At 34.5% G+C, this 16848-nt stretch overlaps 1 protein-coding gene across 1 annotated transcript; it reads right to left on the bottom strand.

Moving 5' to 3' along the window:
- Positions 1 to 4102: 4102 nt before the first annotated feature.
- On the bottom strand, positions 4103 to 5909 carry LOC145058655 (aquaporin TIP1-1-like). The gene is made up of 2 exons (XM_079006551.1): positions 5379 to 5909; positions 4103 to 4625 (listed from the first exon to the last, which is right to left on the bottom strand). The coding sequence occupies exons 1-2, from the start codon at positions 5778 to 5780 to the stop codon at positions 4254 to 4256; spliced, it is 774 nt and encodes a 257-aa protein (XP_078862677.1). The 5' UTR covers positions 5781 to 5909; the 3' UTR covers positions 4103 to 4253.
- Positions 5910 to 16848: the final 10939 nt, after the last annotated feature.

The following is a 16848-nucleotide window of genomic DNA, read 5'->3' as shown; positions in this document are numbered from 1 at the left end:
AGCTTTCAATCCTTCATTCAGTTTCCCACACTCTTGTGTAGCAAGGGTGTATAAACCTGCTTGGACAATCAATTACCTTCCAGTCAACTATTATAGGGATAGTTAGGAGATACAAAACATTAGTCCTATTACAAGGAATTACACCAGAGTCAGTTCATTCATGTGTCTGTACTATACATTACATGTTACATGAATACATCTACATCGATACGCCTACATGAATACATTTACATATATACATTTAATTGTATACACTTACATGGATACTTGTACCTAGATTCAATATGATGAGTTACTACTACATATTTGTAAATTGTTCTGCCTATCCTAGTACAAAAGGATAATTAGACGGGACTAACCATTCCGGAACCCACCTGTTAGCAACAGAGGTAATGAACATCTACGGATGCCTACAGTTGATACTTATATTAGGGGTGCCTTTATGGGACTAACCATTCCTTAAACCTGTTGCCAGCTACAGAGGAAAATGAACAATCTACGGATGTTCAAGGTTATACATTTCAGCAGTCGCGATGTCGAGTTGATCATAATACAAAAGGATAACACTTACATGGCTATATTTTTCCTATTACTTTATTTTGTGATACATTCACATAAACGGTGAGGTAGACTAGGTACTGTTAGTAATAGTCGAAAAGAGGGAAAACTATCATTGTTATAGCAAATCATACAGGTCTTGGTAGAAGACTACTTTCAAACATACAGGTCTTGGTAGAAGACTACTTTCAAACATAAAGGTATTGTAGAAGACTACTTTCAAAACATCCGGGTCTTGGTAGAAGACTACTCTTATACTAATAGGAAATATGGGATTTTCTAGGGTTTTCATACTTATATCAATTGTTACATTCAAAGATTTACATGGCATTCATAATAGCTTTCCAAAACAATACAATGACACTTAAATACTTATGAATTCACCAGCTTTATGTTGATACTCGCTTTCAAAACAAATTGTATTCTCAGGTCACCAGTAGACAGGTACGATGGCCAGGTTTGAGAAGACGGAGCACAAACAAGACTCGTCTTTTATTTTGATTTCATATTTTGGTGTCTTATTACTATTAAAGAACACACATGTATTAAATATTTACTTTTAATGCAATGGATGATGTTGTTGCTTGTTTACTACTTTGCATTGTTGTGATACTGTACATGACGTCCTACACCCCTGAACGTTTCCGCCGTTCTTGGTTTTTGGGGTGTGACACCTTATGAAACATGGTTTGGCAAAAATCCCAACCTTGAACATCTAAAAGTTTTTGGTTGTGTTGCTTTTGCTAAACTAGTAGGTGGTCACTTGAAGAAGCTTGATGATCGAAGTAAAAAGATGGTGTATTTAGGTGTGGAAGATGGAACTAAAGGCAACCGTTTGTTTGATCCGCAAGACCAAAAGTTGCGAGTTAGTTGCAATGTTGTTTTTGAGGAAAAAGAAGAATGGAATTGGTACAAAAACAAAGAAGAAGAGATGGTGACTCCTAAGACCTTTACCATAATTGAACCACAACCCCAAATACACCTTGAAACACCTCAAAATGACCCCGAATCAACCCGGAACAACCAAACAGTCCAAGAATTGATGCTATCCAAGTTGGACAACCATATGCTGAATTTGACGAGCCTAAACCAGCTCCACAAACTCCTGTCTTAGCCCCGTTTTCTTCAACCTCGCCCCATATGGAAATCCCTTCTAGTGAGATTGGGCCAAGGGGATTGCGTCTGTTAACCGATATTTATTCTGAAACCGAAAACGTGTTCCTTGAACCAGGAGAATTGTTGATGATTGCAACGGATCAACCCTTGAATTTTAAAGAGACGGTAACCTCTAAGGCATGACAGGAGGCTATGCAAACAGAGTTGGATGCAATCGAGAAGAACAAGACATGGTAACTTACGGATTTGCCACCCGGACACAAAACAATCGGTTTGAAATGGGTGTTTAAAGTGAAGAAAGACAACTTGGGAAAAGTGGTGAAGCATAAAGCTTGACTTGTAGCAAAAGGATTTGTACAAAAGGAAGGAGTCGACTTTGATGAAGTTTTTGCACCGGTAGCACGACTTGACACCGTGAGGCTCATTCTTGCCTTAGCAACTCAACATGGGTGGGTTGTCTATCATCTCAATGTCAAGTCAGATTTTCTCAATGGAGATCTCAAAGAGGAGGTTTATGTCACCCAACTAGAAGGATATGTTGATAAAGCAAACAATCACAAGGTGTTCAAGCTTTATAAAGCTCTTTATAGTCTACAACAAGCTCCTCGAGCTTGGAATATTCGTTTGGATAAAAGCTTAAAAAGACTTGGTTTTACAAAATGTTCACAAGACCCAACTGTTTACAAAAGGAACTCAAAAGACAAAATTTTTATTGTTGGTGTCTATGTTGATGACTTGATCATTCCCGGGTCGAACACTAACGACATTGTCGAATTCAAAGAACAAATGAAGAAAGAATTCGAAATGAGTGACTTGGGATTACTGTCTTACTACCTTGGAATCGAAGTTTCGCAAAAGAAGTGGGGAATATCTTTGCGACAAACGGCTTATGCAAAGAAGATTTTAGAGCATTGCAATCCGACAACGTCACCAATGGAACCTAAGTTGAAGGTTAAGAAGGATGAAGATGGTGAAAAAGTTGATCCAACTGAATATAGGCGAGTGGTAGGTTGTTTGAGATAGTTAACTCACACTCGACCAGACCTATCATTTTTGGTTGGAATTGCAAATTGTTTCATGGAGGAACCAAACACTTTTCATTTTCAAGTTGTGAAACACATCTTACGATACGTAAAAGGAACCGTTGATTATAGACTCAACTATGGAAGAGGTCGTGAAATTGAAGATTTGGTTGGTTTTACCGATAGTGATCTTGGAGGTGACCCTGTTGATAGCAAGAGCACAAGTGAAATGATTTTCTATCTGGGAAGGAATGTGATAACTTGTCAATCCCAAAAGCAAAAGACTGTTGATTTGTCTACGTGTGAAGCCGAGTTCATGGCAGCTACAACAGCAACATGTCAAGCCATTTGGCTTGCTAATCTCGTGAAGGAGCTCATGGGACATCATAGCATGCCTATCACTTTATATGTCGATAACAAGTCAGCAATCACATTGATGAAAAATCATGTGTTTCATGGTCGAAGCAAACACATTGACATTCATTATCACTTCATACGAGAATGTGTTGAACGTGGGCAAATTATAGTGGAATATGTCAACTCGAATGATCAACGGGCGGACATCTTTACAAAGGCTTTAGCATACGTGAAACATGGTGAAATGCGAAACATGATCGGACTGACGAATCTCGATCCAAGTTCGGTTTAAGGGGGAAAATTTGAGTGTAAACCAGACTTAGTGTGAACCTAACATCAATAGTTGCACCTCTATCTATGTTGACAATAAGAACTCAAATGGCAACTTCGTATGTTCATATAATGAACACAATAAATGGTCCCAATAGTAATTGTAGGCTTGTTTAAGTATAAATAGAGGCTCTAACCATAGTTGTAAGACACCACAAAAACAGAGAGTGACAAAGTGAGTATTTGTAATAGAGGGTTGTTTTTCTTTTCTTGTAATTGAGCTAGTAAGCTCCTCCTTTTGTTCTAATTCTGAATAGAAGTGTGTTTCAACCCCAACAACCAGGAGCCTGATGGTGATGGTGTCATGGTGGTGGTGGGAGACGGCTAGAGGAAGGTGAATGACAATGTTAATAAATTGATGGTGGGTAACACACCTGAAATTCATGTTTAGTTTTCAAAATTTATTTGATGATAATAACAATAATTGAAAATTTTAATAAAAAAAATTCGTTTTAATAGGATGAAGGCTATCATGACACATTTGCGCTACATGACTACATTATGGTGAAACAGTATGTGGCATGTCACGTAAATGTGGTAACCTGGTCCATCACATTCCATCAAATGGTTTTTGGCAAGATTTTGACACTTTAGCGACCTAATAAAACAAAAGTGACCAAATAAAATCAAGGGCATAATTCGTTTTGTAACAATGACATTATCCGGCTATTACACCAAACATCCATAATTTCATAGTAGATTTATATTCGTAAACCGTATTTGATACCAAAAAATTATTTTCCACACAATGGAAATTAAATTAAATAAGAAAACGCCAATACAAATTACAAATACAATCATACAATACCAACTCATAAATGAGAAGACACAACAAAGATTCACAAGGGCATAAAAGTCTTTTCACATCCCTTAAAACTCAGATCCTTGCAAAGGCTCATGAGTGCGGTTAATGAAGATAAGCTCATAAATGGCACCGGCGATCCCACCACCGATTAGGGGTCCAGCCCAGTAAATCCAGTGGCACCTCCAGTCCCAACTAACCACCGCAGGGCCAAATGCAACGGCGGGGTTCATTGATGCTCCGGTAAATGCACCGCCGGCTAAAATGTTAGCCGCCACCACTAATCCAATTGCCAACGGAGCGATTATGCCGACGTCACCCTTTTTTGGGTCGATGGCGGTGGCGTACACGGTGTACACCAGTCCGAAAGTCATCACGATTTCGAAGACAAAGGCGTTCCAGATTGATACTCCGGCGCTCAATGAAAATCCGGTGGTTGCCTGCATTTTTTATTAGGTTTTGCTTCGTGAAATTCGTATTTAATAATTTAATAAAATTGAAATGCAAATGAGTGGTATATAAAAATTGTCGTAAAATAAAGTATTATATTATGTGAAATTAATAAAGGCCGACGCAACATAATTAAATTGTATATTTCACATATTTGATCAATTTATATAACTAAATTTTCTAGCATTTAAAATAACAAATCACTATTTTTTATCATTTAATATAACATCAAATGATAAAAAAGAAAAGTTTATTAAATTAAAAAAAATAAAATTTTCTACATAGATTAGTAAAATAACATGAACATCTACACATTTTTATTTCTAATTATAAAAGAGTAATTCATACTAACCACATACTTTTTTTATGAATTTTCTAAGTAATTCACTTCAAAACGACATGAAATTGCATAAAAATTCATTACAACATAAAAGAAATAAAATACTACCACTACAAAAGATTATCAAGTTATAATTAGTGTATGTTATTCGTGTAAAAATAAATATAATAAAAATTCGTCTATTGTTATTATTGTTTCTTTAAAATAATTATTTAAAAATGTACTTTATCATTTTACAAATAGTTAAAATCATTTTTATTATTGATTTTATTGTCAAGCTTAGTAACTTTGTCAATATTGTATACTTTTGATACCATTTTACTTCCATTAATTAAACTTGTCGATCCAAAATTTTCATATAATTTATATTTTTAGTTTCAAAATTAGAAAGTGATCAACTTACCAAACCGCCGGTGGAGAAAAAGAGGAGCAGGCAAGCTACGACAGAGCCAAGGAGCTGTGCTATGATGTAGAAGATTCCACGGAGTAAGGTGATATTACCACCAATGAAGGCACCAAAGGTGACAGCCGGGTTGACATGGCCGCCGGAGATATTAGCTCCGACCGAGACAGCCACAAACAACCCAAAACCATGTGCAAGTGCCGCCGCCACTAGACCAGCTGGGGTGGTTGCACCACCGTCAGTGAGCTTGCCAAAAGCCATTCCGGAGCCTTGGCCGGCGAACACAAAGATCAGAGTACTTATGAACTCTGCCACAAACGCCTTGATGGCGCTGGGATGAGTCACTTCGTCTTGGTAGCGGCCGACGGCAACCCGGTCGACAAGCTGTGTGTGGATTGGCATTGTCGGGAAATCAAGATCAAGAAGTGGCAAGAAAGTGTTTGAATAATAGTCGAGTCACAGCATATGCATGGCTGATCACCGGCGTTTTATATTGATGAGGAGTGAACTTGGGGTACCAGGCGTAGCCGGTTGCTGGTAAATATTTTTGGAGAGACTCGACATGATAATAAATTGTGCGGTTATTTGCTTTAAAGGCCTTGAGGGTTTTGCAATAGTTGCAATTTAATCCCTTAGTTTTTATTTTTTGAAACTCAAGTTCATGCCACCATGATATATATACTAACTAGTTTATAACCTGTGTGAACCACGGTTAGAAGATTAATTAAACTTTCTAAGTAAAAACTCAAAACTATTAATTAATAATTTTAAATAACATATTAATTAAGAGATATTATGTTAGTTATATATAAAATTGTAATCGTTGATTCAAATAAATACGTAAAATATATTATTTTATAATTTGAATAAATTTTATTTTTTTATAATTTGTTTAATTTTATTTTATTTTTATTCTAATGTTATTAATTTAATATAATCATTATGAGATTTAAATTTTGAAATTTGAAATTTTAAAATGAAGAATGAATAGATTGACAAGTGTAATGATATTAATTACAATGTCTAACATGATGATACTTGACAAAAAACTACTCTTTTATTAGTATAAGGAGATAGTAGGTTAAAACTCCTTAGGGCATCTTTCAAGACTCCAAATCAATACTATCATACACTAAATCCTTTTACATTGAAATTTATATTATAATGTTCCAACTTTACAGTGAATTAATACTATATATAATGTTGGTGAAAAATGTAATATCAAATAAATATATATATATATATATATATATATATATATATATATATATATAATGTTCCAACTTTACACTAACTTAATATTATATATAATGTTGGTTAACATCAAATATAGTGTTATACTATTCATCAACATTATATTTAGTGATAAAGTTTGATAGTAGGTTTGAATTTATATATTTTTAGTTTATTCTTTTATATAATTATAGTTTATAGACAAAATTGCAAAACTGGTCTCTGTGGTATGCCAATTTTTGGGGTTTTAGTCCAAACTCAGAGTTTTTTGGATTTATGGTCTTTTTGGAGTAGTTTGTATGTGAAAATAGTCCCTCCGAAAATTAAAATGACTATAATGCCATTGAGGTATTTATTTTTCATTTTTCTTTCATTTTTTAAAATTTAAAATTTATTTATTTATTTTAACAATTAAAAAAATAATAGATGACCCACCTCTCTCTCTCTCTCTCAACTAAATCTTCATCTGCTTCTGTAATTTCTTTAACATACACACACATAAAATTAAGAAAATTGATGCAGGATGTTAGTTGCTGAATCTTTTGGAGTATTTCTTCCGTCGAAGGAGAAGGTTATTGTATCTTTGCGTGACTGTTTCGACATTCAGGACCATTTTGATAATATCCCAACTTGTACCTATATGTTTTGGATTTAACATCAAAATAACCCATTAACGATCTTGTACTGATGAACAATTAGATATGAGAGTACTAAATTGAATTGATAAGGCAAAATTTATTGATATATTGATTTGGCATATGAACGCTAAACTGGATTTGGTTCAATCAAATCGGGGGCTGTAGGGGTTCTGGAGATGGAGTCCAAATTCGATGTAAGATTTTTATTATGGGATAAATCAGTCAAATGATCTTTATAGTTAAATCAATTTAGAAATCTCGCTACTCCCATATTCAAGAATCGACACAAATGGTGAAGAGCAAGAATTTGGAGTGCAGTCACTAAGCAAACTACCTCGTCATAGATGTTATTTTTTAAAGAGCATTATTTGAATCGACTAATAGAGTAAGAATCGAACAAGTTTCTTTAAAAAGAATTCATCTGTCAAGTTTGTTTAGTTTTAGGAACTTTCAAATGAAATCGAATTACAATCAAAGCGCCCAAAATATAAACACAAAACAATTCAAGTAGTAGCAGAAAAAGATGGAAAATTTGTGAATACCTCTACTAACAATGCTTAACCGAAGAAGATGATGATACAGCAAAGATCAACCGAGACAATCTTGTTTGGACAATTAATTTTGATCACAATAGCTTCATCTTCCTTCTCTGTTTGCTTGATTATCATAACTTCTCCGTGTTGTATGCCCATTTCTGGTGAAATTCGTCGGAAGCTCTGTGGGAGGAAGAAGAAAAGAAAGGAAGTGGTGGTGATGGTGACGGAAGGATGGGATGATTATGTGTTTGAAAATTAGATCGATATCCCTAACTAAGGTTTTGGAGAGAGAGAGAGAGAGAGAGGGGAGAGAGAAAGAGAGGTGGGTCCTTTATTATTGTTTTTAATTGTTAAAATAAATAAATAAATATTAAATTTAAAATAAATGAAAGAAAAATGAAAAATAAATACCTAAGGGTATTATAGTCATTTTAATTTTCAAAGGGACTATTTTCACATACAAACCATTCCAAAAGGACCATGAATCTAAAAAACTCGAGGTTTGGACTAAAACCCCAAAAATTTGCATATCACAGGAACCATTTTGGCAATTTTGTCTGGTTTCTATTTAATATTTTTACCTATGTTATTATATTTAATAGTTTAAAATGCAATAAAAGATTTATTATAGTCATAATGATTAAATGTGTTATTTTATATAACATGATAAATAAGGATGAATGTGATCATGATGTATTAATTGAAATTGCAAGAAAAGTAATATCGATAGATGTAGAAACAATGATAAATGATGATAACAAAATTCAAATATTTTTTGTTATGTATAAATAGATCAATGATAAAGAAGCTCATGTGGATGTATGAAATGCTTTTAATTAACCATTTATGAGAAAACATTTGAATGCATAAATATATAGTATTTCTTTAAATGTATGTGTAATATTTCCAAAATGCATGTGTGATATTTATTTTGATTTGAGTTAAATGTTATTTTCTTTTATTTAATAAATGGATTGTCTCAATAATATCATAAATAATTATATATGAATAAGTCATTATGGTTATAGATTTTCAATAATACAATTTATATAGTTATATCAATAAAAAGTTATGAATCGAGTCTGTAAAATCTTAATAAATAAAAGGATTGTTTTTGTTAATTATAAAACCGAATAGATAAGAATATATGTAGAATATTTTTTTAGTGTTAATTAAAGTGTAATGGGTTGGAGCGGTTCAATGTCAACATTATTTTTTACACTATAATTATAGGTTTAGTGTAAAAGATAGTATTATGGGTTGGAGATGGTCTTAGACCAAAAGACAAACATTGGACTCTCCTAGCACATAACGGCGGTTTACTTAGCAGTGGTGGATCTTGAAACAAAACTAGGGTATACATCGGTTGGTAGGTCTAGATTTCCACTTTTATTATTGTTTATAAAAACAATCTTGGGCGGAGTAGCAACGAAAAAAATCCTATATCTGTATATTAACAAATAAGAACGAGGATTTTGATTTTTCAATATAGTAAACATAACCCAAAAAAGGCACTCTTCCTAGAAAGTTAAGAGTTAAAAAAAAATAACATTGTTAAGCCATCTTCAGTTATGGTCAGGACCAAGAATAGGCAGGAAGGTGGAACATGAAGTCCTTGCAACATTTTTATATCCTGTGCGCATTAGCTACTTGGGGGCAGAAGATGGTATAGTCATGCTAATTAAAAACTTGGTTGACAATGCAAGACTGAGCAACAAAGCAAAAAAAGAATAGTACATTCAAAAGGAAAGAACAGTGGGAAACACCAACATCAGGCAATGTCTTCGTAAGGTCAAAGATAGACATTTTACAGTGGAAATGAAAATATTATGTTCCTTAGGGGTTGCTCCATACGAGGGTGATACCATCAAGGCATTGGTGGATAAACATTCATACAATCCACCACCACCCATGTCGAGTACCATATTTTTAGAACCTCACCTGGTAGTGGATATTGACAATTTCTTAGGGGAATTAAATCCTTCCCTGAAGGAACCTCATGTGGGAGATACATGTTGAGAGCTCAACAAATTTTAGATGTTATTTGTGGAGAAGGTTCGGTTATAAACAAAGACCTCCTATGTGTTATTAAATTTGTTGTTAATCTATGGCTAGGGGAAGATGCCCGTTGAATTTGGCAGAATTTGTTTCCTCTGCTTCTTTTGCACCGCTCTTAAAACCTAATAATGGAATACCTATTGCAATAGGAACTATATGGATATGTCTAGTTTCCAAGCTGGCTATGAAAGGTGTTGGTAAAGAAATGACCAAGTATCTTAATGATTTTCAATTCAGGCACGGGGTGTCGGTAAGCGCTGAGGTCGTATTACATAGCTTCAAAAGGGTGTTAAGTGAGCCCCATGATGATGAGTCTCTTTACATTCTTATTGTGGACTTTTCCAATGCCTTTAAACTAGTAGACAGCTTAGCATTACTTTATGAGGTAAGATTGAGGTTCCATAATATATCCTTGAAGGTAGAATTCTTATATGGTCAAGTAGAAAGGTTTTATCTAGTACACACAAATATTTGGTCCACTACTGGGGTTCAACAAGGTCCTTTGACTCATTCAAACCATAAATATGGGGTCTTGATGGGTGTTTTGGCCTAATGCATGGATTAAGACTCTTGGAAAGGTCTTAATGGGTTGTTGGGAACATATGGAACTTGCAAAGGCATAAAGTTGCCAACTTTATGCCTTAGGACGTCTTAATGAACATGGATCTAAAGATTGGACGTTAGAACATTAAGTATTAAGAAATTAATGGAAGAAAGTGCTAAATTTGTTTGTATGCAGGGCGTAATTCAGTGTACGCAGCACACAGCTCAGGGACTCAGTACGCTATGCATACTAGGGTGGTACGCAATGCGTACGCACTTAGATGGGTTTGGGCTCGTTTTGGGCTTGTAAACCCTTTGGGCCTTAATCAGTCATTGGGCCTGGTCATGTTTTTAGGTATTGGGCCAATTTATCTGTTTTGGGTCATGGTTGCTATGGTTGGGCTTTATTGGGCCATGAGGCCCATTAATGAGTTAGTAGGGGGCTTCGTATTATCAAAGTCCCGATACTGAAAACCTTGACCGGCTCCTCCTCCTGCCACTATTACAGCCAATGTAGCTGCCCAGCAGCCGCCTCTGCAAGAGCTGCATAACGCTCATCAAGGTACTCAACCATGGCGGTCTTAATCGACCCAAACATCTCCGACAACTCAACCTGGAACATAGCAGCAACCTCATCATGCAGGATCTCACGAATCCTATCATCCAACTCGTCCGTACTCATCTGACCAATGACCCCAGGTGGTACTGATCCACCCTGATCACCCTCTCCTGATCCCGATCCCGAACTGGATCCTGCCCCGAGACATCTTGTAATCGCCATACTGCAAATACACCACAAGATATTAGGCATTCCTCATAGTAACCCCGAGAACTAGCTCCCAACAAAACCCTAGGGGTTGTGACTTCCTTGATATGTCACACCCCCAAACCAAGGATGGCAAAAACGTCCGGGGTGGAGGACTTCATGTATAGTATCATAACCACAATGGCAATAGTAATTCAAGCAAATGCAACCAACATATATATAATTGAAAGAGTTACATCATTGTATGAATTACATGTTTCCAAATCAATTACAATATGTTGACAAAATATGAAATGTTGACGCCTTAACATCCCATCCTCAAAATGCACTTTGTTACCTGTTTAGTGATTTCCTGAGAATACAAGTTTGAAAAGTGTCAACACAAAGGTTGGTGAGTTCATAAGCTTTTGTTTTAAACTTGATAAAAGCCTTTCTCTTGTAAATGTCATGTTTGTTCCAGAAAAATCCGATATTTTCCTTAAAATGTGTAATGTAGTCTTATATCCGAAGACCGAAATGTATATGTAACCTTTCTTACTTATAGAAAATAATGTAAGTTTAAATCAACATAAATGCGTTTGAATTCAATGAAATTCCCATAAATTCTTATGTTTGTTAATACTTTCTGTGACTTATTATAACCATGCTATGACCTAGTTGGCCTGAAACGACGTTCTTCATGCGTCGGAAATGTTATGACTTTTGTCACCCCAGACTTGCCGGTCTAACTGTTGCATGCAGTTCAGGTGTGGGTTTGTCAAACCCAATATAGATCTATATACAACTATCACGCTCTCCCTCCAGGAGACTCTGGTTACAATACATGACTTATTGGTAAATGTGAAGCGAATGTCTCACAAAGTCATTAACAAATTTACATGTAATGTAATGAAAATCCATTTTTGTATAAATGTACCCTTTTTGTATGAGTATGTTATCTAATATTGATGGGTTTGGTCATAAGACATCCTATGTGCTCATACAAACCCGAATGCTTGGATCTAGGTTTCTCTATTGTACATGCTTTGAATCAAAGACTACAAACCCTAATTCTAGCATATGGAAGTCGATATTAACATATAATTAGGTTTAAGATGCTACCTTGATTGTTATGTAGCAATAACAATCCTAATTCCTCCTTGAATTGACTTTGGAAGGCTTAGAGTCACAAGTGTCACTCCTCTAATGGCTTACAAACACCAAGAGCAAATGGAGAAGGTATAAAGAGAGAGGAGAGAGGTAGGAATTCATCCTTAGGACTTCTTGGGAAGGCTTAGACGAATTCATGAGCCTTAGGGGGTTTATATAGGTGTAAAGATTAGGGTTTCAGTCATTATCCTTATCAAGTTGCTTGCTTACCAAGCAACCCATAAGATAATCCTTGAATCCTTATCATAATCGAATTCTAAGGCATTATCTCCCTAAATTCGTTCACCCTATACTTAGGATAATCCTTACCTTATTTTGTAACTATCACATAATTACAATTCAGCCCCTCTAGTTTAATTAATTACACTTGATCACAAAATTAATTCCTAATTAATATTGACCAATATTAATTAAACAAATATGATTTCTCCTTTAATATATTATTCTTATAACACATTAATAAATCATAATAACCTCTCTCTCTCTCTCTATTTATTTCTCCAATCAAGTTGCTATGGTGAAGGCAACCCAAAAGGACCATGCACAATCGGGTCAAGTACATACCAAAATAGTTATGGACTTAGACACTAATCCAACAGTCTCCCACTTAGATAAGTCTAATAACTATTATGCATATGACTTCAGATCCTGATCTGCAATCGTAGCTTTCCAAAGCCGCTGTCAACTCTAATCCTATCAGATACGTGTGTCCTTTAGATAAGGGATCATATATTCCTCCATTCTAGATATCGTATGAGATATGATTTCCAATCATTCTCTTTGTACTATATCTCGATCTCCGATTTATGACGACTAACCAATTGAACAAATCAAATTAGCCCTAGCCCGGCCGAGCATTTACGTTTGTCATCACTAAACCATCGAGGGGCCCAAAAGATATCGCTTTTATCCTACCTTGGATAAAAGGAACAGATAAACTTTGATACAATGCTTGCTTGCACTTACTAACCAAATCACACACAACAATATGTTTTATAACACCAAGTTACTAGTGCGTTTACATATTATCAATGTGCAACTGATTTGCAAGATACAACTCACACATCTCAGTTTCAAGAATATAAGATGTTATCGTCTCACCAATCACTCGTGATATAATTCATGGAGTGATCCAAGTGAGCGTGGGTTTAATCCAATGCTCAAATAATATTCATAAGCACTCATGAACGTTGCAGTAAACATTTACTTATGTCTAATACTCTTTTAGACAATCCACACACCAATTCACGACAGTCTTCATTCATATCTACTTCCAACATATGAACGACTGTGGCCCTGTTCGAATAATTCGATTATTCTTAATAAATTCAATTATTCTGGAAGTCAAAACATGCAAAGTGAAACACAAGAATAATACTAATCCCATATGGCCTCAAACCTTTGAGTATAAATAAAACTCCTTTTGTTTATCACCATATCGATTACTCATTATTTGTTGTTTCGGGTAATCAACTTCTTACTTGAATTATTACACTTGTCCCATGCTCCTAGCATACACACAATGTTTACCTATGGTTCTTACTTTGGGAAATAGATCAAATTTGAACACATTTCCAATCATTCTCATTTCACAACTCCAAATCCTTTTTTCATAAGTGAAAGAATATCAAATTCTTACTACTTATAGAATATGCTAGATTCTAACATTCTATGCAATGATTCTTCCGTAATGTCACTGCACCAAAGTCACAAAGACTATCGCCAATGATATTACAAAGTCCTCTAGGGAAAATTGTTACAAGACAATTCCTTAGATATGATGTCTCTCACTTAAAGTACATTCCTTTGAATATCCTTTTGCATAAAAGTTTCTAATCTAGTCATAAATTTTCAATATTTACTTCCCAGTATGGACACACTTCCATATGTTCCATATGACAACTCATTTCTTAATAGAATCTTTTCTATTCATCATAATGTCAATATGGTCCATTAATACCATGCTTCCAACTACTCACAAGCAACCAATCCTCATCGAACTTTGGATTATCCTTTGATAGTTGTTTAATTATTTCAGTCAAAACCGATTCTAGTCCCTTTTCTCTCTAAATGCGCTCGACATTTGGAAAAATTTAGAATGGTCAAACATTAAAGCATTTGCAGTCAATCCTATACTCGAAGCGTATGGGACATGATGCATAATGTTTTATTTGCTATGTTCTCAAAATTTGAACTGTGAAGAGGAATGTCGTAATCATAATCGAAATTTTAAGAACACACTATGTACCTTTGACTAAATTTATTAACATTTCTCAACCTAAGCCTTTAGATTTGAAATAAAGCATAATCTTCTCTCCCTTAATTATAGCAAAACAACTATACAACCCTTACGACTTTGCAAGGTATAACTCTTGTTTTCTATAATTAATATTGCCAACTTTTCAATACGTGCCTTAATAATCATACAATCATAACTTTTATGCTCCCACTATCATTATGATTACTATAAAACATAACACTTATGCTCCCACTAGCTTCGTCATGTATTCATAAACATCTTAACTTTCAGAAAAACAATACTTATTGAATTTCTTAAGTTCATGTTTCTAATACTTAGTGCTTTGATAATCTTTTATCAAGGTTTCTTATACACTTTTTCCTTAGATAGTTCATATGTGTGTCTAAACAATTAAGACTAATTGCCAAACCTCACAATTCAAATTATGGAAAGGGATACCATAACCATAATCGAATTCGAGAATGCAATTTTACAATCACTATCTTCTTAAAATCTTTCTTAGTGAAAGCATTTCCTCACAATCATTTTCATGAAGGAGGAAATCTTATGACACTTAGATTTAAACGGTGTATTTGTTCCTATCCATGTGAATTTGTCAAAACCAAAGTTTACGACAAATTCAAATTCATATGGATCGAACTTTCTTAATCTTGATTTCTTACCTTATGGTAGCACAGCTGCCCACCATGTCTTCCAAGTAGTTAAGCAGCTCACCCTTTCCTATCAATGTACCTTTCATTGATTAAGGTGTTTTGCCTTTTATGCGTTTCAAAATGAGAACTCATAGAACTATCACGTATAATTAACTCGATTGGATTTGGCACAGAATCAAAATAATGTCATCACGATAGGTTGTAAACCTTAACTCGTGTGCTAGTGATGATCGATAAGGTTTATTTGATTTGTTCTCGAAACCTTTCAAGACCATTAAGACTCCCACTGACTCCTTGACATATAAGATTCTCTTGTCATTAACCATTTCTTGACAAATATTCAAGAGTTAGTGTAGTTTTTTTATCAAAACACTTCATAAATTGGTACTAGTTGGTCTTTGTCTTATCCAAGACATCACAACTTACCACATTTATTGAATGTTATAAACCTTCTTAATACTTTTTCACTCAATGTCACAATCTTAACTATAAGACTTGTTTTGGAACGAAGTATGATTGACTTCTTGATTTAACCATTTCTTCAATCCTTGATTCCTCTTCTAAAACATACAATTGTGCTAAGTCTCACTTAGAGGATCAATTGAGATATGGTTCTTAATCATTAAGATCTATCATAAAGCATAAAAGCTACTCTCCCTTCTTCTTAGAAAGGAGAAACTTTTATCTTTCTGCTTACTTGATTCTTCTTATTCGTTTTGCTATTGATTTAAACCTTCTAATCAATTCCGAATTACACTTAATCTTATAAGTATAATCATATTTACTAAACTTTTAGTAAATTATGACGAATGTCTTTGATACTCTTATGGTGAACTTGATCAACACACAACTTTGTGTGCTTGATTTCCCAGTCCTTCACTTGACACTTTGTCAATGAATTGGTCTAAATTTCCAAATATGAAATTTCTCATTCATCATGCAACCAAGTTGCGTGATTCCAAATTTCTGTCCAATTGAAACTTTGGGCGATGAGAAACTCTCCCTATTTGGTAAATTCTTGACATTTCCATAAATAACATAAATAAGAATCATATCCATTCGTTGTAGAAATATGCAAACATCAATTTTCATAACAATTTCATTGCAAGGAAGTAAACAAATAAATAAGTCAAACAAAATTTATTTTATTTATAAAAGCAGCGGAAAACATTTGTCCTTACAATGAAAAATCCATTGAAAACTATGTATCTCAAAAGGAAAATTTCTAACAACTCTATTATAACTATCTAAGCTCAAAATCTAATCTTCAAGTCAATGCGATCGAGATCCATCTCTTGTGATTAGATTCATCTTGCTCTCTCACCAAGCTTCCTTTCTTTTCACCGATCCTGCAAAACACTCAAATGCAATCTTATCTCATCATGTATTTTGAATCAATGAATAGGAACTCAACAAAGTTAGATAGTGGATTTTACCTGAAGCGCAGTCATACTTTTGACTCTCCCATCTCTTAGATCTCTTAGGTAAACAGGGCAACTTCGTCTCCAATGCCCCTTCTCTTGGCAATAAAAGCAAATTGACTCTTTTGGAACAACACATGGAACTACTTCAGACATCGCCTTTCTCTTATGGTCAAACTTTTGAATCATTGCATGTCTTTCGTTGCCATTGTC

Source organism: Lactuca serriola, chromosome 6 (assembly GCF_051521515.1).
Source record: "Lactuca serriola cultivar US96UC23 chromosome 6, Lser_US96UC23_V15, whole genome shotgun sequence".
NCBI lineage: Eukaryota > Viridiplantae > Streptophyta > Magnoliopsida > Asterales > Asteraceae > Lactuca > Lactuca serriola.
This window is presented reverse-complemented; position numbering and strand designations above follow the sequence as displayed.